At 34.6% G+C, this 27,166-nt stretch overlaps 1 protein-coding gene across 2 annotated transcripts in view; it reads left to right on the top strand.

Annotated features, from left to right (window-relative positions):
* The window catches only part of LOC118184625 (adhesion G protein-coupled receptor L3-like), a 137,119-nt gene that overhangs the window by 54,839 nt on the left and 55,114 nt on the right, over positions 1-27,166 (top strand). The window contains exons 3-7 of one of the 2 annotated variants that reach the window (XM_085809931.1): positions 6,475-6,698; positions 16,953-17,220; positions 18,460-18,562; positions 18,789-18,907; positions 25,896-25,999. In XM_085809931.1, the coding sequence (XP_085666057.1) occupies positions 6,475-6,698; positions 16,953-17,220; positions 18,460-18,562; positions 18,789-18,907; positions 25,896-25,999 (818 nt within the window). The remainder of the gene's footprint in view (positions 1-6,474; positions 6,699-16,952; positions 17,221-18,459; positions 18,563-18,788; positions 18,908-25,895; positions 26,000-27,166) is intronic. The other variant, XM_085809932.1, reaches the window with a different exon arrangement.

Here is a 27,166-nt window from a genome sequence, read left to right as displayed (position 1 = left end):
ATTAATAAAAAGAAATTAACACCAATGAAAATTTATCAACCATTACAATAAAATTCTCAGCAAAACAGATCAGGATTATGAAAATTTAGAAGAAATGAGATGAAATCAAGATGAATTCACCACTTGAAATTAAAATTTCGTAATGCTTGCAGAAAGCAAAGAAGCGTTTTCTAAATTGAAGAAGAGGAAATTAAAAATTATTAAAAGAAAAGGCAAATGTTTAAAAAGGTGTTCACAAAAGCAGTGAGAGAAAATCGATTAACTACATTGGAATGAGCTCTAATGAGATGCAATGAAAGAAACTTTCAGACATTAGCTGTAAATGAGGTGTCTACATACGTGTTGAAACGTACTACAATTAAATTCGCAACAGGTAAATAAAAGACTGACTGCATTCTTTCCCTGAAGCGAATGAAATTCCTCCACAGTTGAGAATCTCTGCTGTAGAAAGAATGTGGCGTCAGTGGAGGGCAAGATTAGTCGGCATTTCTGTGGAGCTCACACGATAGCGGAAGATATTGGACTTGATAAAGTCTGGAGGAAGCGAACTCATTAAGAGATAAGGGAGTGAAGAATGTTGAAAACCACCAAATTAAAATTTTATAATCATTCTTGATTTTTTTAAAAATTTATTTTCGTAATATTTTTTTCAGCAAAAAATGACGAAAGTTCGATTTTCTAATCTGTAAGAATGTCAAGATGTTATTAAAGACACATTTATGTTTTTTAATTTTCAGCTATCGAAGGTACAAAATTTGTTAACGTATACTAATAGCAAAGAGAAAGTGAAAATATCCTGAAGTGCCTCAGCGTCTTCCACAGAACTTCTCAAAATCTTTATGTAAGACTATGGCATCATAAATATTGACAAAAACATAAAACTCATAAAACTTGAAAACTTTTAAAACTTATTCTTAAAGAACTTGCCGTATGCTTGAAAGGAAATGTAAAAAAATTAACTATGTCCAATCCGTAAATGTTTCCTAAGAAATATGAAATATGCATCTTTTCCTGCACAGCTAAAAACATGCAAGAAATTTTGAAATCGAAAGGATATAAACTTTGTTACATGCCTAATACTTTCCACTCACTATTGCAAAATTTAGCTCCCGATTTATTCATGACTATAAATTATGCAAGCCAATAAACATATGTTAAGAAATACTCAAATATTATCTTCTTTCATTGTAGAATTTTAGAGTACGTGATATTTATCTGTTCGAGAAAATTATAATTCGGGGAAACGTATTCGGCACCAAAAGAGAATAAACATTTTGATATTTGGCTGGGAAACCAATTTCATTCATAACCATGTCAGTTTGAAAGTGATACAAAAAGTATGTAAAAGACGATACGGTCATACATACAATCATACTTTCAAAATTTCAAATAATCGAGTTTACAATAGACTGTTTAGTTCAAATATACGAAAGAAGCAAAGATTGAATCTTTAAAAAAAAATTATTCTTATTTTCTCTCAGAAATGCAAATTAAAATTATGTAAATAATGGCAGCTATTTTCTGCATGATATATCATACATTAATATTCACTATTTCTGAAAGGCTATGATAATGCAAAATAGAAGATGTTGATTGTAATGCAAAAATAAATTGAAAAAAAAAAAAAAAAAAAAAAAAAAAAAAAAAAAAAAAAAAACAGAGTTTACGAGAAGAATTTTAAAATCGAATGGAAAGTGCCTTCCTCTTTACTTGAAAATTCCTTCCTTAAGAGTCCTTCTTAATTCCTTAAGAGTCCTTATCTTCCTTAAGAGTCCTTATCTTCCTTAAGAGTCCTTATAGTCTTCCTTCCTTAAGAGTCTGAAAAATACACCCTGATTTTTTATCTATAAACAATCAAAGAAAAAAACTCTTAATAAAAGAGAGAGGATGGTGGAGAGCTAGCTTCCTCATAAAGATAATGGTGAGATTTGAAAAACAGATTTTAAAAGAGTGCTTTGTTATTTTAATTTTCAGTTTGTAATACTTTATACAATACTCCAATTATGCCGCTTGAAACATACAAAAGAGAATATTTATTGCCTTTCACATATTTAATCTTTGCAAGATTGCTAATCGAAATAAAAAAAATTTCTAATTATATTTTTGTTTAAAAGTGATTTATTTTATGATTTATTTATATTATCTTAATTTTTCTTAACTCTCCTTTAAAAAAAAAAAAAAAAAAAAAAACAAAGGTCCCTCATTTACAAATGCTGAATTATTATTTCAAAAGCAGTTTTGAAATACTTTTTGGTTTTCAAATAAAATTTTTTTCATTATTGAATTTCATCTTACAGACTTCTGTACTGCGCTCTGAATTTGAATATTTTTTCCACAAATATAAAGTTACTTCTGTAGTTTTTCTTGCTTTATTATAGTATTATGAATTCTTGTTTTTGCTCAAACTGTAAATTTATTGTTACATTTTAGTCATGCTTTTTAAATTATGTCTTAACATTTTTCCCCTTTTTCTACGTTTTGAAATTTTACGTGTTCCATATTCCTAATTCTTTTTCGCTTACTTATATTTACTTTTAATATTTTTTCAAATTTTCTATCATCCCTCACAGTTTTACTTTTTTAGACAGCAAATATGTGTGTTTTATTATTTTATTAAACGGGATATATATATAGCTAAGCCAACAGATTTTATGCAGCTTTTTCTAAAATATATGTATTACAAGAATGAAAACGCGGAAGATTATTTGAAAAGATACTTAAGAAATATCAATATAATCCATTTTCGCTTAGACCTTTCGAATAAGCCTTATTTTTTTACATCGTGTATTTTCCCCCTTCATATTCGTTTCCATTACATTACAGAAGGCAGATTTTTAAGCCTACAGACACTTGATAAGAATTCAGTTTCCTAATTCTATATGTTATACGGATTCAGCACATCTTAGTTTATTTCAGTACGGATTGCTGCTTAAGCTTAAATACAGGACAAGTTCACTTACGTTTAATTTTATAATTATTGTCCCTTTTTGCGTGCGTTTTTATTTGTTTTTCTGTACGTCTACTTTGTGCTTAAAAGTATAAACAAACTTAAAATAAATTCTTTAACAGTTTTTGATGTAATGAAAGTCTTGGCGATTCCTTGGATATTTCTTGGTTTTATACTACAGACCCGTTAGCGCTGAGGTATGAAGTAGCGACAATCTGAAACTAGTTCAACGAAACGAAAAGAAAGGATCTGTCGAGGTGGGAAAGAAGAACAATGACCGGAAAATAGTGGTTGGTGAGAAAGACATCAACGAGTTTATTCTGAGAAGGAAATAAATTAATTTACTACGATCTTATTACGAGAAATAAATAATTCAGAAGACTCTTCCAGAATCAAAGAAATGTAACATGTACGCTGCGAAAAAAAGAAGTTCTGTATCTGAAAGAGGGACAGTTCTATATCTCCCATTCTACTGGGCCGATTGACGAAATTCAAACTGCAATTTTAATGTCTCAAAAGCAACTTAGGATATGTATTAGATTTATATATAGCAGCCAATCTAGACGCGCCGAGTCCCTTTCACTGAGCTTCCAGGCAGTATACTGACAGGGAGTATACCGTAAAACGACAGGTTGTCCTTATTCATGTGCAATTGAGCTAGCTGGTGTTAGTAATCTGGGACTTCTAGAAATAAACTTTGAAATATATGAGTGAATAATCAATCAACTATTCAAACACTATTCAAGCTATTCAGTGAGTGAACTTCGGACTGCTGGCATGACGAGCGAATAATAGCACAATGTTGATCACGAAAACCGGATCGCGAAATTTGTACATTCATAAAATGCGATGAAATTCTTTTACTCTAACGAAGAATTAAAATAATATGTTTTGGGGCAATATTCCATTAGTAATCCTTTAGAATAAGACTTTGCGAATTCTCTTTTATTATTTCTAACTGAAATGAGGATTTTATATGAAAAAAAAAAAAAAAAAATAGCGATAGTTTCTCTGAAAACATAATATTCTCTTAAAACCTAAAATTCAGACATTTGTGGTATCATAAAATATTTGATAATTTCTAAAATAATTGCAACAGTAGCTAATGTGTAGTTTTTTTTTTTTTTTTTTTTTTTTTAAAGTTTTCTGATGATTTTGATATAAATGAATCTGTAAATTTATACCCTCCGTTCATTGGATTAAAAGTGGGATGTGCGGGTACTAGTAATATGAAAGCCGTTCCATATCTGATTAAAATATTCTGAGCATTTTTGATTAAAGGTTAATAGTAAAAATTAATATGCGATCTTTATTTTCTGCTGCATTGTATTAGTAATCTATGGATTAAAAGATATGTTTGTAATGTACTAACGCTATAACAAATAAATGCATTTTTCGCACAAAATACAAATACATTTTGCATAAAACGGGTACTAGCAAAAGCCATTTTATACGTCAGGAGGAAAGCAGTAAACGTTAGTATTTTTTTTCACAATGCTTGACAGATAAAGGAAACTTAATGTTGCGAAGAGAACGTGCGTTAAAATTAATGAGTGGAAAACATCTGTGTAGTAACGTAAATGAATCTTATCTAAATAAATCCTAATTTCCCGTTCTTTAAAACAATGGAAACGTTTGAAGTATGTAGTACGAACTACCACCGTAATAGGATTAAATAGAATGAAAATGCAAATTTGAAAAAATAATCGATAATAAGTTAAGGAAAAGAAAGGTGAAGGTGATAAGGCGCTATGTTAAAGGAATTAATCAAAAATGGATAATTAGTTAAAAGAAGAAATTCAATAAATAAAGCACGCTGGCTTTATTTAACGAGCGACTTGAGATACTATACTAAATAATACAATATCAAACTTAAAGAGGATCATGCTGCGACGTAATTTAAAATTAGTGGTTTATTAAAAATGAACGCTTATTGAAATAATAAATGATTACATATGAAATTAAAACATTAAATGAGCATACACGATAGATTAAGAAATATAAAAAATGCGAATATATATGTGAAATTTAAAAGATAAATTAACACGCAATTCTAAATGTGACTATGTTTTAATCATGTAAAAATCATATTCTCACTTATATAAATTTATCATTATAAATATACAAAAAATTATCATAAAATATACAAATTTATCCACGTACTCACAAGAATATACAGTACAGGGTTTGTCCGAAAAGTAGTAGGACTAAATTGAAAAAAAAATATTCACAGTTTTGACACATTGACTTAATAGTTTTCAAAATATGTCTCCTTCTACATCAACACAGCATTTCCAGCGACTCTACAATCACTATAGGCTCCTTCGAACGGAAAAACTCGAATGCTCTTCAGTTCCCTCGTTACGTCTCTTGAATGGCCTGGACCGAGCCGTGGTACCGTCCTTTCATGATTCTTTTCAGTCGGAAAAGAGGAAGAAGAGTGAAGGAGAGATATTTGGACTATGGGGTGGCTGGAAAAGCTGTGTGATGCCATGTTTGGTGAGGAAGTCCATGGCAGCAATGGACTTCAGTTTCGGCGCATTGTCGTGATGGAGACTCCACGAGTCTGAGGTGGTCAGAGTTCAAAAGATTTCTCACTTTCATTAAGTTTTCGTCACTTTTTGCCGTTGAAGAGCTTCTTGACAGTTGCTCATCTTCAACTTGCCCTTTTACCTCACGGAACAATTTCTGCCACTCAAAAACACTTGATCGAACCATGGCATCACTCCCATAAGCAGTCTTTATCATGTCATAGGTCTCACTCGCAGTTTTACCCAATTTGACGCAAAAGCTCATCGCGTAACGCTGCTCTAACAAACGATTCATTGTGGAGATGATAAGGTACCTTGAAAGGGGTTCACTTTAAACTCAATTTACACTCCGTGAGAGCTTGGAGACGACTGGACACTGGTGCGTTGGTAGCTAACATCTCCCACAACCCAACCAGCGCAGTAACGTTCCCCTCCTTCACCGCGTTTTGGCGGCATAAAATCAGTCCTACTACTTCCCGTATAAGTCTTATATGTTGTTAATATTAGTTGCGCTGCTAGGGCAACTACGACTGGAGCAGTCGATACGTAATATGACTTCCGAGATCCATCTCTGGAATAAAAGGGGTGCCAGCTTATTATAATTTGAAATTCACGATCAATTTTTAATTCCCCAACGTAAGGGTTGGAAAAATACTTCTTATAGGTTTAGTTTCACTAATTTTTGCAATTTTTTAAAACATGAAAAACTTTTGGTGTTTCGATCCACTGTACTCTAGCATATTTTTATTAAACCGAATTTGATGCTAAGAGGTGGCATCTGAGAATGTAACGAAAGATTCAGAAATAACATTTTCAGTCTCACATTTAGGCGTGATATCTTTAGTGTTATTATAAATTTGCATAAATACACTCATGACCAAAATTATCTTTGCACGCATGAAATCAAAGATTTCTCAGAAACTGGGAACAGTAACTTTATGAATATATTTTTTAATTCTTTAAAAAATAATATTACTTCTCTAAATTTATCCCCAGCAATCCCGACTGCAATTTGGACCAGCGGAACACGGTGTCCGCAAGTAACTTCACAAGGTGTAAGAATGGTTACACGCTGGACTTCATCAAACCATACTTTTCCTGAATGGCTGGAAAAAAAAGTCAGTGTTACTTCTACTCCAGTTACCGGAAATGTATATAGTTGCCAATTTCTTGTCATTTCCACTTCTGGAAGTAAAGCTGACATCAAATATGACTTTCAGGTAACTATAAACTTTCCAAATTAAATGACATCGGGGCCACTACAGATTCAACAAAAGCTTTATAGCTGAGTAGTCATAGCATGTACACTGTGAAAAAAAGAAGTTCTATATCTGAAAGAGGGACAGTTCTATATCTCCCATTCTACTGGGCCGATTGACGAAATTCAAACTGCAATTTTAATGTCTCAAAAGCGACTTAGGATATGTATTAGATTTATATATAGTATTGTTCTAATATAAGTATTTTGACACAAAATCGGACTTTTTCTGAAATGATACGCCAATTTTTTTTCCATATTTCGTTTCTACTACTCAAATTATGCCTAAATATAAAATTTTGTAAAATTTGGTGCTAAATTTACGGAGAAATTCAAAAATTTATCTTGGCGCACTTTTTTCAGTTTGCGCCAAGAATAATTCACCTGAAAAACTTTTTAATTTATCAAAACACGAGCGCCCTTGTTTGGCCATGTACAACCTTTTTCATGTCTCAATAAACTCCCGACGCAGAATCTTGGTGCTCCAGGGAATTGTTGCCGCTAGATAGGGGAGGGTGTAAGAAATACGCCTGTTTACCTATGTTAGACACCAGCCGTCCCCGTCATCCGTAACCTGTAACCTGTACACAAGCGGAAAAAAAAGGTCATCGTTTATTACTTTCAAATAATTTTAACAAAGTGCGTAAAACACATTTGGCGTTATTATCGCTTATAAACAAATATGCCAAATTTCAAAACGTGCTAATATGTAAATTCATGTATATCTTAGGAAATTTTGAATAAAAAAACTAATTTTTCGCAAGTATCCTTAGCAATACATCTACTTAATGGTGATGGTAAAACTTTTATAGGTTATAAAAAAAACTTTTTTCGAAAAATTTATAAAAATTATTTAAAAATACAAATTTTAATAATAAATCATAAAAAATGGGGGAGGGATTTAAATGTGAAAGGAAGAATAAAAAAAGTTTAATTAGAAAAAAGAGATATTAATAAATATATACCAAATTCAATTAACATGAAGGAGAGAAAATTACGAGAGCTAATTTTTTAAAAAAACGCTCCTGCGATTTTTACAAAACTTAGCAGTTTGGCATAATTTGAGTCGTGGAATCTAAATATGGAAAAACATTGACACCTCATTTAAAAAAAAGTCCGGTTTTGTGACAAAATACCTATATTAATAGAACAATGCAATATATAAATCTGATACATATCCTAAGTCGCGCTTTCGAGACATAGAAAATGGTTTTCCCCATGTGTAACGTGTATACGAGCCAGTTTCCCTTAGAAAGTCCTACACGAAGGCATCCCCCCCTTAGGCAGATAGCCCTCGAGGCTTTGCCATAATCACACACATACATACATACATACAAGACATAGAAAACGCAAGCTGAATTTCGTCAATCCGCCCAGTAGAGCGGGAGATGTAGAACTGTGCTTTTAAAATAATATAAATGTCGGTTCACTTTTCAAATTGTTTCCAACCATATATTAGAGCCCTGTATTATATTTAAAGAAATTAAATAATGAAGAATCTGCGTAAATGTATGTATGTTTCTCGCATTGTGATAAAACAACGGTACCTAGAGTCATGAAATCTTGAATAACGGTACGTTTCCACTCGAATATGGGCATCTGGAAGCCCAAATTTGGAATTTGTTTTATTATCTATTTCATATTTTGCAAAACTTTAACGAATTTTTGATTAACAAAGTGATTTCAAAGCAAGCAATGGCAACACTGTACGGAAAAAAGAAATAAGAATTATCTCCAGCGCGCGAAAGTGTGTATTGGAAATTCTAAAGATATGCTCATTTTAAAATTATTTTACGATATTGCTGTTGAACTGAATTTTATGGATTAAGTGCGAAGAATATGATATTGAATAATTAAGCGCTAAAAAATACGCACTTTTGTGCGTAATGTAAAATCTGAAAGCTTTCAGATTTTTTTTCGCAGTGTACATCATTAGAAAAAAAAACTGGGATTTAATTTCCTTAATCCTGGACTCACACTATCAATTGCCAAATTTTATAAAAATAGACAAAATATTTTATGAGCTTTAACAGTGCAGATAGGAGGGTTCTCTACAAGTAAAATTAAATTTTTTTATAATCTCCGTATAGTAAAACCTTCAGAAATCAAGTAAATCTCATACTTTAATTAATTAACAACTAAACATTTCATACCTTTAAGTGCAAAGTTCTGAGATATATTCAAGAAGCAATTTAATATTTAGGTAATTTTTTCTATGCATCTCATAGATTTAATTTAATTCATAGAATTAGAAGTTTAGGGCACATTCACAAAAACTAAAGTTGCGCATTTGGCGATTAATCATTCTGGCTTCGGACACTTGCCAAACTCGGACCAATATTGCAATTTTCCGTCCTGCTGCTCAAGGCATACTCTACACTTCCTGTCATACATAAAATAGGGATCAAAATTTCCATATGGAAAGCCCGTCATTTCATTTTTTCTTTTACACTTAGAAATAACTTTCGTGGCTATCAGCGTATATTTTACTTGCTATCAGGAAACTTAGCTTTTGAGTTATTGTATTAGTATTTTCATCTAGAAGTTTCAAATAGTCCAATTAAACAGCATTTTTTAGTTTCATGCAGTATTCTATATACAAAGCATACACTTTTTCAATGGTGTATTGTTAATTGCTTATAAACTTTAGTTTTGAGACATTTATTACTCTGCCAAAATTTGCAAGTATGCTATCTCCCTAAAGGAAAGCGGTTTGTGTAGAAGAATAAATAAATTTCACTTTCCTTGCGGATTCAAGTTTGATAAAATATGGAAATATTGCACTACATTTTACAGAGTCATTCCCATTCCAACCTTAATCATTTACGCTGAGTACACAATTCACTAAGTAATTCGAGCCTTTCCTTTGGTAAAAAAAGGAAAGTTCGAATATAATTATACATGTTACTTAACAAGATATGTTTTCGTAACAGGTAGAAAATTCAGCAGTTTAACAAAAGGATCAAAATATAACAAAATAAACACAAAAAAAATTTTGTCAATATAAATAATTTTTTTGTATGTTATATTCTGCTGCTTATTTTGAAATTTTCTTATTGGTAGAGATATGTTTCTGTTATTTGACTTGTCTCTTTTTCTAGCTCACTCCGTTTTTTCTTAAATTTAGAAAGATGAGTAAAGTCGTGAAAATACTACAACGAATATCTTTATGCGCGACTACCTTGATACTACTATGAAGTAGTAGTATCAAGTCTACTATGAAGTAGTAGTACCTTGATACTACTATGAACCTTGATCCAAAACAATACTGCTTTAAAAACTGTTGATCCAATGAAGTCTGTCAATCCTATTTGCAAACTGACAACCAGTAGCATCTTTGATAACTTTCGGGTGTGTTTCTAAATTTCCTGTTTTTATTTTCTTTGCTTCGCAGACATGTTAATTTAAAGTTAATTACTTGAAATTTACAAAATTCAAGATAAAAAAATAACATGCCTGTATTATTTGATCTGCCAGCTTCGAAATAAATGTGACCGAGTGGAACCAGATTTAAAGATAAATTAAAGTCTTGCTGAAGTAACTTCAGTTTACCATAAAATAATTTTTCTGTTACTCTAAGAATTACGTCTTGATTTATTTGGAACACAAAATAAAAGCTTCGCAGCTTGGCTGCGAAATAAAATGTTTTGGCAGTCAGTTTAATACGGATGATCTCAGCCGGGTTAGGCAGTGTTTGTTGTAGCGAAAATCAAAATTAGCTGTTAAAATTTTCAATACCAAACTTTTTTTTTTTTCACATTCTCTCAGAAATGTTGGTCACTTTCCGAGATGGTCGTCTTAGAGATGCAGTAAAATGAAGCGGGTTTATTGTATCTGCTTACAGTTTCATCCCCGTTTATACGCAAAAATAAATTAATTTTATGTGGATAAATTGAAATTAAAACGAATGAAATTTCCATATGTTTAGCCAACCGTCTTAATTTACTGTACTGATATTTGCTCTATATAATACAATATGCATAACGTATTTCTTAATGGGAAAGGGTTAGTTGCTAGGTGCATTTAGTAACCTAGAATTAAATTGAGAGAAAAAAGTAATTATTTTTGGTGGCTTAAAAAATATTTTTAGGGGAACTTACTGCGGTATCGAAGGGCCTGGGTTCGAATCCCGGAGAAGGCATGGATGCTTGTAAATGTATATTGTCCGTGCGGCATGGAGGCTCTCTAAATATGCGGTGAGCCGAAATTCCTTTTGCGAAGTTTATGGTAGGGGAGTGTGAGACCCTTGGGCCCGTTCCCCCGGGATGCTGTCGTTCAAAGTTTGGGACGGAACTGAGCAAAGTTAAACTGTCACCTCTATGGTGCTCAAAGCTCTTGTCAACGACAGGCGCAGTCTTTCACCCCTTGCTGTGAAGAATTTCGTGGGCACTTGTTCTGATGTTACTTTCAGAGAAGTGAGATAAGTCACAACAACAACAACAAAAAAAAAAAAAAAAAGAGTGACTGGAATTAAATTTTAGAGTTTGTTTCAGTTGAAAGTCATTCCAATTGATAGATCTGCTCTCTTGTAGCTTCGTGAATAGTGAAAAGGGAAGTTATCTTACTGTTCAAATACTATTGAATTAAATTAAACTAAATATTTGAAGGCCATAAACAGTGAAAGATACTTATTATAGCAAGTCATCAGGGGCGTAGCTAGAGTTTCCAGCGCCCGGGGACAACTGAATAATTTGCGCCCCTTTCTGTGTGCCAAAAATGGAAAACATTTCGTAGCATCAATTTGGCGCCCCTTAGATGCTGCGCCCGGGGACAGATGTCCCCCTCTTGCCCCACCCTAGCTACGCCACTGCAAGTCATACGAAAATTATATGCCTTGCTTGCTTCCGCTTCCTTTCTAGCTTTCTTTGCGTGTTTGTCTCTCTTTGTAGTTGCCTTTCTTTTTGAGGATAGCATTTGAACGTTCCATTTGTTCCATAGTGTTAGCACGCAGTCGCTGCTCCCCGTGGAACTCGCATTATCGCCTTGATTTTCCTGTTAAATATCCTTAAACATTGGCATTTTATTCCTATTATAGTGAGGCTTAATTTGACCCACAATTTGCACAACCTGTTCCCCATCTTTATCTAACTATATTACAGCTTCCCTAATTCTTTCAATAATTTATGGTCCTTGAAATCTTGGAAACAATTTGACCTTTCTCTCGTCGCCTGCCGATAGTAAAGAATGCTTTATTTTGAGCACCTCGTCTCCCTCTTTGGCTTCCCTCCGATTCCTATCATAATATAATTTCTGTTTCTCCCTTGCTCTGTCTGAACTTTTAACTCTTTCATCTATTAGCTTCTGGATATATTTCATTTACCTCTCTTTGGAGTAGGCTCTTGCAACCATTCTTCTGTGCAATATTGACACGACAAAAACAACATATCTTTTCACTTGGAATTCCGGGATTATCTTCTGTACAAAAATAATTTGTCCAGCGGTGTAATTAACTTTTCGGCCTAACAACAGCTCATCTGGACTTTTTCCTGTGTTATCATACTTTGTTGTTCGTAATGCATACGCTAACTCATTGACTTCGCTATCCCAGCGCTTATGATAGTTTTTCACGTAACAACATATTATCTTCACTATATTCTTGTTCACACGTTCAGCTATGTTGGATTACGGCCGATAAGGTACCATATTTAGGTGGCGTATGCCAAGTCCTGTTCATAGCCTTTCAAATATTTGGGACACAAACTGCTTACCATTATCGGAAATTAGTTTTAAAAGAACTTCTTACTTTAGGACATATTTATTTAAAAACGAATCTGTTACTATTTTAGCCGAGGATCTTCTCATGGAGACTGTTTCAACCCATTTAGAAAAATGATCTGCGATAACAAGTAAATAACGATTTTTATTTATTTCGCTGCGCAGGAATGGACGCAACAAGTCGGTTCCCGAACTAGTTCGTTAGGGAATGTTACTTATAATTTTTTGCTGTTCGTTTTTTGCATGTTCGTAATGTCTTATAATTTTTTGAGTACCCTGCCGGGTTATAGTTAACGTCGTTATTTAATTGGCAAGTATGCAGGACGACATACGCAGTTACGAACTTTTGTAACTGCCGCCTCACGAACTCCTTGTACCGTTTTTCTAATTCCCAGGTGGTCAGACATGGGAGAATCATGTAATTCACTTAAAATATTTAACCTTAATGCTACTGGGATAACTTGCCCAAGTTCATAATTTTGATTTGTAGACTGAATAGAATAACAGATTGTCAATAACTTCTTAATTTTGGGTTGTATTTAGTATTGGCGTAATGTCTGGGTGTTCAATACGATCCGAATTCTTTATGTAAAAATAAATATTTTTGAATTCGGGATTCTTTTTCAATTCTTCAATAACTGTCTCGCGCGCATCAGGTACAAGCTGTATTTTCGATATCAGCATAGCGCATTTTGGTGCGTTGCCTTCATCATCTAACTTTATTCTTGACAGCGCCTCAGCTACTGAGTTTTCTTTCCCGCTTTATGTTTTAATATAATTAGGTTAAACTCTCGTAGTTGGAGTGCCCAACGGATCAATCTTACCGACAAATTTTTTCCTGAACATGAACGTCCTACGGCTGAATGATCTGAATAAACTATAATTGGCGATATGCCAAAATATACTCGCAACTCTTTTACGACTAATAAAACTGCAAGCTCTTCTCGCTCGCTAGCAGTGTATGTTTCTATACGTGAGATTAAGTGTTTTACTAAAATACGCCACTGGCTGGCGTTTCTGCAACGAGGACCGCACCCACTGCATAATTTGAAGCATCTTCCGAAATTTCTACGTCTTCGTCGCCTCCCGCGAATTTCCCCACGGGGGCTTTTATGAGTGCCTGTTTCAATTTTTCAAACGCCGTATTTCCCTCGGCTGTCCAATAAAAGCAGGTTTTCTTTCTTTTTAATAGTTTTTCTTTCTTTTTAATAGTAACAACGGTTCGGCTATTTGAGCGAAGTCTTTAATAAAAGTCCTATAAAAAGGACACCTACCTAAGCAGGAAGAAAGTTTCTTTGCATTATTTGGCGGAGGGTAGTTTTCAATTGCAATTATTTTTTAGTCTTCTGTTTCTATCCCTTTACCGGATAATTTGTATCCTAGATACCGAAGTTCTAAAGCAGCGAACTTACATTTGGCGGCATTCAATTTTAGTCCGGCTTCATTTAGAAGTGAATATATTTCGTGTAAATCCTTAACATCTTGCTCGATGGTTTCACTTGTTACTATTATATCATCTAAATAAATGAAATGGCTTTTTCCGAGGACTGGTTGTGTCCATGGCCCTTTGAAAAGTGGCTAGTGCCCCACATAATCGAAACGGCATTCTTAAGAAAGCGTAGACACCGGACTTTGTGATGAATGCTGTCTTAGCTATATTTGGGCTTCACGACAATTTGAAAATATCCAGATGTAAGATCCAATGTCGTCCTAAATTTTGTGGATTTAATTTTTCGAATTATTTCTTCAATTATGGGCAAATGATAGATAGGATATTTAGTAATTCTATTTAATTTTCTATAACTTAGGGTAAAACGCTGTACTATGTGGTTAGTAGAAGGGAGATTATTCTTTTTCCTACACAAAATCACGAGGCTTGCGTACGGGCAACTAATATATGTTATTAACTTTTCTCTCAACTTTTCCCGTACATGATCTATAGTTATTTTCTCCTAACAGTATCGTATCGACACGGTTTACCTTTTACTGGTGCAGCATTACCAAGGTCAACCTCATGATTTACTATATTCGTAAATCCAGACTTATCATCAAAAAGATTTGCAAATTTGCTTACCAGAGCTTACAATTTCTTTTTCTGGTCTGGCTTCGAATGTTCTTACACGAGCTACGGCAGCTGAACCTTTTCTTCGACTTTATTCACCTGTAATTTTAAAACAGAACTACAAAAATTAAAATGAGACCCTGTCGCTTTTAAGAAATTTACCCCTAAGATTAGGGCGGCTTTCAGATTAAGATTAGGGCGGCTACGTACCACGAAGAAAATTACCTTCAGAGTTTCATCTTTCACCTGCACATTCAATAATATTTTGGGGGTACGTGTACACTACTCGCCTTGGGTGGCAATAGCTTTCTCCCCGCCTAATTTAAAACGCCTATGTTTACGAAAGTATTTTCTAAAGAAAGTTTCCGAAATGAAATTGCTTTGAGCTCCAGTATCAATGAAAGCTTCCGCAGAGATACTATTTAACAAAACTTGCATTACTGGCAGTTCAAAATTTCTTATAACTACAGTATTTAATCTCATTTCCGAGGGATTTTCCTTATTTCGGAGTGACACTACCTTTTTTTCAGCACCCCTTTTCATTTTAACTGGTTCCCCTACTTTTTATTCACTTCTTTTCAAAATTTCAAGACTGAGGTCTTTCCATTAAAAGTTGCTGCTGGTTTCAGAGCAGTTCTAAGAGTGCCAACAATAAATCGAAATCCCTCCATGGGATTCATTGTGGCAGACGGGACTTGCGCCGTTGAGGTCAAGATGGTAAAAGGTGAAGTTTACTCAGACATAGTTCTTCTTATTGTTCGGGCGCCAGTATAGAGTCCCGTATGTTTTTGTAACATAAACTCGCGGGCTCTAGAAAGACTGGTCCAAATTAGGCTAGTCCAAATTACATTTTATTTTAAATTCAACATTTAAAATAAAAGGAATTATTCACATGTCTTTAACTGTAGGCAGACGCAGTGAGAAGAAGGGTGTAATTAGCCTTTTTATTGAATCACAAAGAATAAACAGTTGACTCCACTTGTGTTTACATAAGCCAACACTTCTGGCTTAACGTAAAACAAGTAATGTTGAATTTAAAATAAAATGTAATTTGGACCAGCCTAACGGCTCACGGGATAAAGTAAACGCGTAGGAATGCTCTGGCTTGTAGAAGCCGGCGAGACAAGCGTAATGGCTAGAAACCCTCAACGCCATACAATCAAATCGCTATTTAGTTACGGTAACAACGTAGCCTCAAGTAAGCAGAACATACTCTAAAACCAAATTGTGAACTTTCTCTTAAATAGCACTTCTCCCCCCCCCCTAATCCCAATAAACTCGCTCTATCTGGCATGAAAAGCATGGGTAAAAAAAGGAGAGTGACAGTAAAGTTTTTTTAAATTTAAAATTAACTACTAGTAAAATAAATAAATAAATCTTAACACGGTAAATGAATCAAATTTGGCTCAGAAAGAATACCTACGACTCAAGACATATTTTTACAACATTTGAAGACTTTGAACTTAATTTTATTTAACTCAGATTTTAATGCCACTTCAGCTTAAAAATATAATGCTTAGAAATGAATTTGAAATTACGCTTGTTTGCAGATTAAAACCTTAAATCAATATTTTATTCAATTACTACAAATCACACGACAGCTATTTGCTTAAAGGGAGGGATGCCTCCGTAGAGGACTTCCTAAGCGAAACAGTCTCGCATCCACGTTACACATGGGAAAGACCATGACAATGCCATGCAGCCAGCTCGTTTGCGTAAAATCGAACCCAGATCGAACTATCAGTGCTTTTCAACTTTACCGTTCGGCTGCTGTTGGGCATATATGTAATAAATTAACTATTGAATGTTTATAAAGTTAAGCAAAAATTCAGCATTAGTTTGGTGCGATTGTATAGAAAATTCTGTTGATTTCTAAGAAATCAAGTAACGAAATCATTTTTAATTGAGGAGCAAAAACCTTTCTGTCTTGTTGCCTGATTTTCCCGGGGGCACCACCAGCGGCCGAGCGGTAAAGTCGCTGAACACTGGTAGTTCAGTCCGAGGTTCGAATCCCGCGAACGGGCTGGCTGCATGGGCGGTTTCGTGGTTTTATCCATGTGTAACGTGTATACGAGCCAGTTTCCCTTAGAAAGTCCTTCGCGAAGGCATGCCTCTCGTTAGGCAGATAGCCCTAGTGTGCTTTGCCATAGTTAAATACACCAAACCTGATTTCCATGAAATCGAAACTTTATTTTCTGCAGAATCAGCATCAACTTAATACTGGATTTTTTTTAAATTTCATGTATGACTTCAGTGTGCATTTCTGGCATACATTCTATAATTATTTGATTTCATCGCCTTTTTAAATATTATTGGTTTTCCTTTTATGCACTTAACGCTCGAAATTTTTCTAAAATTGTGTCTAACTAAATCTGGACATTATTTTAATGTAAGTTAAATATTTTCTTTTAATACCTGTATTTTATGCATGTATTTCAGGAGCAGTCAACTCGCAATGTTGCTATATGCGAATTTTGGCTCCCAATGGATATACAAACAACTACTACAAGCAAAAGAACTGAAATTTCGACTACTGAAGCAGATATCACTTCAACCATCACAGAAGAAGGTATCACTTCATCCAGCACAGAAACAGATGCCACATCAACAAGCATAAAAACAGATAACATTCCAGCAAGCACGAAAGGACTTGGAAGTACACCTGATGTCACTACTTTTATTACAACAGCTGTGACATTCATGAAAAGTAATTCATGCCTTTTTAAATATTAAAGATTTATATTATAATATTTTAATATGCTTAAACACAAAGGTCATCTTCTGCACTGAAAAAGATATCCACCAGCGGCCGAGTGGGAAAATTGCTGAACATTGGTAGTTCGACTCGGATTCGAATCATGGTGAACGGGCTGGCTGCAAGGAAGGTTTCGTGTTTTTTTCCATGGTTAAAGTGGATATGAGCATTTTCCCTAGAAAAGGCATCCTTCCTCATAGGCAGACAGCCCCGAGTCGCTTTGCCTTCAACAGTTAACCTAACCTAAGCCGCATTAAAAAGCTAATGTAAAGCATACAAAATCTTCATTTTTCAGCGTAAGAAAGAAAAATGATTTAGTGATAGCAATTTTACAATTGGAGGGGCGCTTTTTGTCATATCAATGTTAAATTCAAGGCCCACCAGCGGCCGAGCGGGAAAAGCCGCTGAACGCAGGTAGTTCGGTCCAGAGTTAACCCGGGAAATGGGCTGGTTGCATGGGCATTTTCGTGGTTTACTCATGCATAACGTGGGTAAAAGCCAGTTTCCCTTAAGAAGTACTGTCAAATGGCGGAGCAAGTAATAATAATAATAATGATAATAAATATTGAAATCAGGTTCAGAGCAGCTTGTTCAGTAATCCCTATTTGTTCAGTGAGTTTAGAAAATAATTCATGAAGATTATTAGTTACGATTCTGCCTCAACTGCATGCAGAAGCTAAGGCAATACATAACTGATAAAGGTTTACTGAATTAATTTAAAACAATAAAGGTATAATATTAATTAAAAAAACAACAATGCTTTTAATTTTCTGTTTAGTGTATAATGACCACTTTTTAAAATTGTCTATATTCATATAATTTTTGCTTAGTTTAGTACTAGGGAATAATTTTAGCAGCTGTGATTTTATATAAGAAAAAGCTAGCTATCATTACCAATTTTACCCACTTAGCCAGTTTAGCTTAGAAAGTTTTCCTCGACGATGTCCTTGCCCTTAGGCAGGAAGCCAGAACAGTAGAAGCTTACGTGTGCTTTGCGATATTCAAATAACCTAATCTTTCAAGCTATCTAATTCTTAAACAAAAGTCATTTGAGTTCTTTTATCAGCATTGATTCATATTCAAATTACTACGTAAGTAACTTCTAAACATTATTTATTTCATAATGTGATAAAGTAGACATCTGTAATACTTGAAGTTTAACAACTTGATATAGCTAAAATTTTATTTCAGGTAAGACCTTTGCACCTGGAAAGTTGGTGTCACAGGAATCTTCGAAACAACAAATTGTTACAATGACTATGGAGCCGGTGGTTGCAAATTCAACATTTACAAAGTAATCAGAATGTTATTATTAACTTGAAATTTAATTTTTATTTGCTCTAACACCATATATTCAATTTGCGAAAATCTGCTGCTGTCCTCTAATAATGGAAAGTGAAAGTATTAGCATTGAATTAGTATAGATTTCACTGTTAAACTAAATTTGATAACCAAATCTTTCTAACAATTTAACTTAAAAAAGGTAATATAATTTTAATTCATGTATTTTACTTCTTCAGCACTTTGACATCTACAGCAAAGCCTAAATATTGTAAACAAACAGAAGAAGCTGGAATAATATGGCCAGATACAGAAGCTGGTACTGTAGCAAATATAAGCTGTCCGGAAGGAATGATTGGTAACGAGTATTAATTTTGATGCAGTTTTTATAAAAATGAGTAATTTATATTAGCGTTTTGGCTCTTTATTTTGTATGCTTAAATACACTCACTTCAAAAGTTAAGCACGAAGATGTAAAATGCAAAAAAATCAACAAATACTGCTTTGATTGACACAAAATTCGGCAGAAAAGTAGCATATATATTTATGCATAAAACAAAATTAATAATTATATACAGAAATGAAAACAATATTAAATTTTTGTAAGTTATCAGATAATGACATACTGGAGACTTAATTATGTATAAAGTGAAAATAAAGAGCATAAAATGAAAACAAGGACATTAATAGGGTATGTGATGCCCCCCTCATCTGTATGAGTTTCTGTATGACTCATCGGCATGAGTCATAAGTTTACACCTTGTGACCATGCTTTCAATTAGGTGGTCAACCACCGCAGAATTAAGCAATCGCCATTCTTCTTGTAGAGCAGTTTCCAGCTCAATAAGAGTGGCTGGAGGTGGGAAACGTGAAGATACAGCACGGCCGAGAGCATCCCAAAGATTTTCAATGGGATTAAGGTCGGGCGAATATGCTGGCCACGCCATACGCACAATCCCTTCACTCTCCAGGTAGTCATCGACGATGTCGGCTCTATGGTGACGTGCGTTATCGTTCATTAAAACAAAAGTAGCGCCAAATGCTACAGCGTATAATCTCACAATGAGTTCTAGGACTTCATCTCGATACCGGACAGCCGTCAAAGAACCCCGTTTAAAGGTGTGCAGGTCCCCCCGGTGTGGTATCCTAATGAAATCCCTGCCCACACCATAATGCTTCCGCCTCGGAATGCGTGATGTTCGGTGATGTTTTGGGACTGATTGCGTGTTCGTTGTTCACGCCATATCCTTATTATACGCTTGTCATCTGGCTCCAGAGCAAATCGTGACTCATCAGTAAACATGAAATTGCCACAGCCAGACACATTCCAAATGACATGTTCCCGACACCATTGTAACCGTGCCCCTCTTCATTGGACGGATAGAGGAACCACAAACTCGAGGTACCCGGGCGTACAGTCCACTCATATTTAATCTTCGGCGTACAGTAGCTGCAGATATCGCCTTACCAATGGACGCTGTAATCGTAGATGTCATACGAGTGGAGGTCGCTCTGCGATTCCACTTGTCTACAATAGCAATATATCGATCTTCCATGGGGGTTGTAACTCTTTGTCGACCGGCTACGAGCCTTCGGACAACTGTCTGTGTGGTTTGGAATTGTTTCCATAAATGAGAAATTACAGAATGATGAACGCCGAAGAAAAGAGCAACATCTGTGATTGACTGACCTGCTTCAATGCGCCCCACAGCACGCCAGCGCTCAGAATCTTCCATTCGTTTTCTGGAAGTCATAGAAACACGTATGTCTTAAAAACAAATTGTATGAAAGTTTTAAACACCTTCTATCAGCACTTACAACTAACTTCTGTAACCATTCATAGAGCTGGCTTCTTATAAGACTGCCCTTTTTGCATATTTCTTGACATGAAAGCTCGATTGGCTGTTACTTAACATATTTGCATACTTCCATCTACCTCAGCAGCGAATTGCATCCTCTTCAATTCTGATTGGCTTCCGGAAATTAGCATTTTCCTCTCCGTGCTTAACATTTGGAAGTGAGCGTAAATATATTATATAGTATATAATAACCTGGAACATTTTCTTTGTAAAACCGAAGAAAAAGAGACGTATCTTATTCTCCTAACATAGGTTTTCCTTTATATCCTTTTCCAACTGCTTCTTACTATAAATATAGAATTACTTTATACGCTAACGCAAAATTTTCACGGTGCATTTCAGTACGCTTGTCCTTCTCACAAATTTTTCTTGTCATAGTTGCTTGCTCTAACTTCATGAAATAACATTACAAGGTACCAGGTACCATATCAGCTCCCTCCTTCCAGCATGATTCCGTTGTGTAACGGTAGCACAATCGGTGTGCATTTGAGAAGTCCATATTCGAGTCCCAACGAAGGCATTGCTCATTTTTCATGTCTCCTATTTGAAAATAACCTAATGACTCTACAACATGTTCAGGTAAAATAATGTTCACAATGCTCAAATATGTTTCTTCTTTCATGTTTCTCCCGTTGCCAATTCGCCAACTCGCTTACCTAGTTGATCTTATGCCTTATGTGCGGTGGAAGGAGGATCGCCTCCTCATTTTAAGACATAGGTACTTTAAAAAAATAATGCCTCTACTCTTATATGCGCCCTAAGATCACCAAATGTGGCGATATGTGTTCTGCGCTGATTTTTGGCGCGATGGTTTGTTGGACGATGCTGTTTGTATGGCAACCCTTTTGACGTTGAAACTTAGAGACGTGGTGGAAAGATTTCAGTCGCGTATTTTAGATTGTGTGCAAAGTAAATTTAGTATTAAAATGTACGATGTTGGAGTTGTTAACGAGTCTTTTGTTTACAGGTGTGTTTATGCGGGTAAAAGTGCATTTTTGGAATTTCTGGTGGGAGTCAGGACTTTTAAAACGGAGTTTGGCGTGTTCGAAATGCGGAGCTGATATGAGAACTCGGACGAAGATTGGTGTTTTTGATAGACTTGTGTGGGTTTGCAGTCAAATGGTTGCTGGTAAAGCATGTGGCTGTCAGCGGAATTTAAGATTTGGATTGTAGTTTTCGTGTAGTAAGTTAACTTTGTAGGAAGTTTTTATCGTTACTTTCGAAATTTTGAATCACAGAAAGACATGTGATGTAGCAAAATTGTAGCACTTTTGTTGATAGACGTTGTGTGACTGGCGAAATTTTATTCACGTATGTGTTATGGTAAGTGCATTTTATTTTATTGTTTTTATTTTGTAGAATGTTATGTTTATTTTTTTTACTATGAATTTCTGTTGTTATTTGAATTGTTTGTAATTTATTTTAGTTTATTTTGTTGATTTGTGTGCAGTGCCTAGATTGTGCAATTCGTCGATGTTTTTTTAAGTTTAAACAGAATGCTGTGTACATGGTATTCTTTGAAATTTATTGTTGTTATGTTAATTTATTAAAGCGAGGTGTGCGTAGTTCGTAGATTCTTTCGCTGCCTACATTGTGCAAGTCGTAGATGTTTTTTAAGTTAAAACATATCGCTGTGTACATGGATTCTTGTCAAATATTTTTGGTTGGAAACTTTACGTTTTTGCTATCTAAATTTTTTGTTTTTGTTTCGGATTTTTAGCTTAAATTGTGTGTTCAAAACGTAGTTTTTGGAGCCATTTTAGGCTTAAAGTTCGAAATGTAGACAAAAAATTTAGATAGTAATATGGCACCGTGGAGTTTTGTGGCACCGTGGAGCCAAACATTTTTGGCGAGAAATTTGGCGACCTGAGGGCGCATATAAGAGTAGTTCCAAAATAATTATTGATTTAGGGGCTTTTCACGATTGCAACTCGCACTACCTTCTAAATCTACCACTGCTTGTAAGCTGAAAATGTACAGGGCAGTTGATTTTCAGAACCGTTTTTGAAGAAAGGAAAGAAAGCGTTTAGCACTTTTAAATCATTAAATTGGTTCTGTTCAAATTTAACTGGTTAGGAATAAATATAAAAACAGCCAGAATGGTATGTTTTTTGAACAGCATACCGGCAAAAATAAAGATAAAATGTGAAAAGTATTGCATTCATTACGATATTATTAAAAACTTGTAATGGTGTATAACTTATGGAGTTGTACGTTCGTTGCGGTTGCTTTTTTGACTGTGTTTTTATTAAATACCAGTTTAAGAAAATCGCTCAAAAATTCATTAAAATTAAATTTTTTAACGTCAGTTATATCTAAGCTTATTAACTAGAAATACGCAGTTTGAAGCTTAACTGAATAAACATGTATTGCTTTTAATATATAAAGAGTCGTGGAGTTCGAAGTGACTGTCAAATTAATTATTAAATTAATTAGCCTAAAATGTTTTAATAATTCCAGTCCTACACGTTCGTAACCCAAATAAAATATTAAGCACTTAACGCTCTTTCATAAGCTCGATCTCCATGTTCTTTATTCATGAGTAGTTTCTTAAATATATCAAACAATAACGCACACCTAAAAATCTAATTTTGCTTTAATTTGTTATGATTTTCTATTATTATACTTCCAATCTGCGATCTTTCTGGAAGCATCTGAATTTATGAAATTATCGTTTTGGTTGTGAACTAAATACTTATATTTTTCGCTTTTTAATTGGAATGAAGTGTATGCTATCCCATGAGCAATGCCATAAGGGGTCATGGAAATAACAGAAATGTAAGAAATCACATTTCTTAAATTCCAGGTTATTTGATTTGGTAGATACCACTACAAAATCTTTGCACGAAGTGTTAATATAGTATCTGCTTGTGAATGAGTACTCTACCAAATGAATTACCAATATGACAAATACAGTTTTCCGATTTTTCTGTTATTCGCTTCAGTGTAAACCATTACAGTGCAATTTACATTAAAGCCTTACAATATAGAGCAGACAGTTTTATATAAGTTGCTATTTTTTTAATTGTGGCCTGATTTACAGAAATATGCATAAAAGACTGTACTCAATCTGACAGTCTGGTATATCATTTCTTGTAAGCATTCAGACCTCTAAATTTCCAATAAGACAGATACAAAAGTTATATTATTTTTGAATAGAAACACAGACACAATCAAATTATAAAGTTATTAACAACTATTATAAATTTTATAAAACATTTCGTGATTTTCTGCAAGAAAATGATTATTTGTTCAGTTAGGAATACGGTTGCAGTACCTATTTCTCGTCATATTAACACCTTAAACCAGTTTGATATATTTTAGAAACAGAAGCAAACTATCTTGAAATACAAGAGTTTTCTTATTGTAATAATAAAATAATAATCAAAAAACCCTCAAAGGCGTGGTTAACTTTCTATCATACAGATAAAACATATGCATTATTTATTCGTGTCGCGAAAGATTTGCATTCAAAGTAAAATATAAATTGCTTTGCTCTTTAACGTTAAGACGAAATGCTTGCTTGGAACACAAAAGTATTTTTATCAGACCGTTTGGTTACACACTTGCTTACAAATCAACTTCGTAGTCTAACTTTGTCTACCAAAATTTGCTTGTCTTCTTGCGCGGGGTGACTTTTGTCTCTCGTCGCTTTTCATTAGATTGGCACACATGCAGTACAGGATGACAACGATCTCCCCACTTTTACCTCAACTTTCTTGACCGCTCTTAGAGTTTCACCTGCTAGAAGCTTATTAAGCTTTGTAGATTTTACAAAGGGGCCCGCGCAAGCAACTTTATAATCTGTATCCATATCTTGTAAGACACAGCGTGTTCGGCCTCTTGAGGCTATGTTGCTAGATAAGATAAGGCTTGTAGTTTTCGGCTTTGCATTACAGCTGGCAATAGTTAATATACCTGCCGGTTAAGATTTGAGCCAACTTCGCGTTAAATTGATTTGCGTAGACTACGGCTACTAGTTTATTTGAATTTAAATTTTACATTTGAATTTACTGTTACTTTAAATTGTCTCGTCACAAGAGATTGGATGTGTTTTAAACACAAAATGTGCCTTCTGTTCTTATTTAGTTTTAAGTAAAGGGTCTTTTACACCCTTCTCAAGTTTCAGTTGTTACTTTAGTTTTAGCAATAATTCGTGACAGTCTATATAAAGTTTAGTTACAGTGTAAGGTTGCAAAGAAGATACCTGAACTCTACATACTATTTATGGAAACTTGAAATTTATGTTACACTTGAAGATTTTAAACAAGTTTCCCGGAACATGTAGATTTCATCTCTTTTTTGTGCAGAAAGAGAGATGTTTGACCTATGGTAATTTTATAAAACTGCAGTCTGGATTTTCTGCTCTATTCGTTCATTTTTGTGTAATATTCTTTAGTATAGAGATCAGCCACTTCTCAGATACAGTTTCATTGATGATGCTACTGAAGGTTAATATTTCTACAAAATCACACCATATTTAGGTATGGTTGTATTACCTTACCTCCTGGGTGGTTTTTAAGGTTTAAATAAGACTTTACTCAGATTTACTGATTGATTGAGGACGGAGTAATACAACTTTTATCTTGTTAACCACCGTCATCAGCGCTTTAATATACCGCACTAAGATCTAAAGAAAGTGCAGTAACTGACAAATGCTTGCGTATTTTTCACAATTTATTAGGTTAAACTCCTTCATTTATTTACTATTTTACTGAATGGTTATTTCAATTAAGCTTCGATTTAACTTGATTTAAACATTTTATGTTTATAAGCGTTTTATTAATTTTTTTAACTAAATCAGTTCATTCTTAAACGCATAATAAAGTTAAGAGGTTTAGAAATCTTAAATATGAAATAAATATTTTATTATGGAGGAACCTAATGGGTGGGCCACTATCGCCTTTCTTATGAAGGGACGGACAGTTACAACCATGCTTCTCCGGGATTCGAACCAATGCCTTTCGGCATCGCAGTCAGCTTCCCTGACCACTATACTGACTGGGGGCGTCCCCAATGACATTTTGAAGTTGTGTTTTTCAAGAAGGCGATAAGAGCATAATGTAAACAAATATTTCGATGCTCAGTAAACTCGCAACATTGTTTAATGTAGTAATATGGGTGAATTTTTAGTTTACTCTTATAAATATATTAAAAAATAATTCTTTATTGCATTCTGATGCAAACAAATAAAATTAAAATAAAAACCTATTTTTATATGAGAAGATTTCTAGAGCAAAATATTTTAACTGATATTTGAAAAATACCGTTATTTAAAGCAGAATGGTGAACAAATGGTTCCAACATTAACAGTAAAACTTGTATGCTTATGAATAGTTGCTAAGTTTAATCCAATATTTTTTTTAGTAAAAAAGATTCAATAATAAATCTGAAAAAGAAGGACACTTCAGTATTGTGATTTTATTTTGGAATTAATTTTTATTTATTTTAAGTTTTTGTAATACATTTTCAAAATATTTTTCATAGGATATGCTCAATGGAAGTGTGACGAAAGATCCTTGGAGTTTATTCCAAATAAACCTCACATACAAGACTGCAAGCATGTATGGATTAAAAACTTAGAAGACAGCGTAAGTTCTCTCAATACTTGTTCCATCAGTGAGGAAGTTCACGCACTGCCAAACGAAAAGTTTCTATGCTGTATAAATTTAAACAAAATTATGATTTGTGTGTTTCTTACATAGGGGGGATTAAAAGTCATTGGTGTGAGAACAGTACCGCCTGACAGGCTATTATCTATTTTGAAGAAATTGCTATCAACTACAGTGTAGTTGACTTGTAGTGAGGCAGTTTAGAGGTGCTCTTGTGAAGAAATCCAGGGGTTGGACAAAAATATGGAAACACCTTAAAAAAAACATGTTTCTTTGCTTAATATGGTGTAGGAAACCCGTTGGCATCCAAAACAGCTTGCAGTCTTCTCGGAATGGATAAATACAGTTCCTGTATGTTTGCCAAGGGAATATTATACCATTCTTCCTGCAAAACGGTGGCAAGTTCAGATAACGATGTTGGCGGTGGATAACGAGAACGCACTTTCCATTCCAATGTAGACCACAAAGGTTCGATAATATTCAGGTCTGGTGACTGTGCTGGCCAGGGGAGATGGGACAACTCATCCTCGAGCTCAGAAAACCAGTCCTGGACAATGTGAGCTGTGTGAACAGGGGCTTTGGCGTCTTGGAAGACACCATCACCATCGGGGAACAAAGTTTGTACCATGGGATGAACTTGATCGGCCAAAATGTTCACATAAGTCTTGGCAGTCATGTGCCCTGACACAGTTATCATGGGGCTAGCAGAGAACCACGATATGGCTGCCCAAACCAGAACAGAACCCCCGCCATGTTTCACTCTTGGCAACAAACAGTCTGTATTATAGGCTTGAGATGGCGTTCTCCAGACGTAAACTCGGCCAGAAGTGGGAAACAATGTGAAAGAAGACTCGTCAGACCATATTACTTGCTTCCACTGCTCTATAGTCCAGGCTTTATGACTTAAACACCACCTTTTCCTGTTACGGGCATTAGCATCACTGATGAGTGGCTTCTCAATTGCAGCACGGCCAGCAATTCCCTGTTTATGAAGCTCCCTTCTAATTGTTTTGGTACTCACAGGGTTCGGTAACACAACATTCATTTCAGCAGTAACTTTTGCAGCTGTGGTCTTCTTATTTTTCGTCACAATTGCCCTTAATGATCGTCTGTCACGATCACTCAGGACACACTTTCGTCCGCGCT

This window comes from Stegodyphus dumicola, chromosome X2, assembly GCF_044657685.1.
Source record: "Stegodyphus dumicola isolate Sdum_Otavi_A_Nest chromosome X2, ASM4465768v1".
Taxonomy (NCBI): Eukaryota; Metazoa; Arthropoda; class Arachnida; order Araneae; family Eresidae; genus Stegodyphus; species Stegodyphus dumicola.
This window is presented reverse-complemented; position numbering and strand designations above follow the sequence as displayed.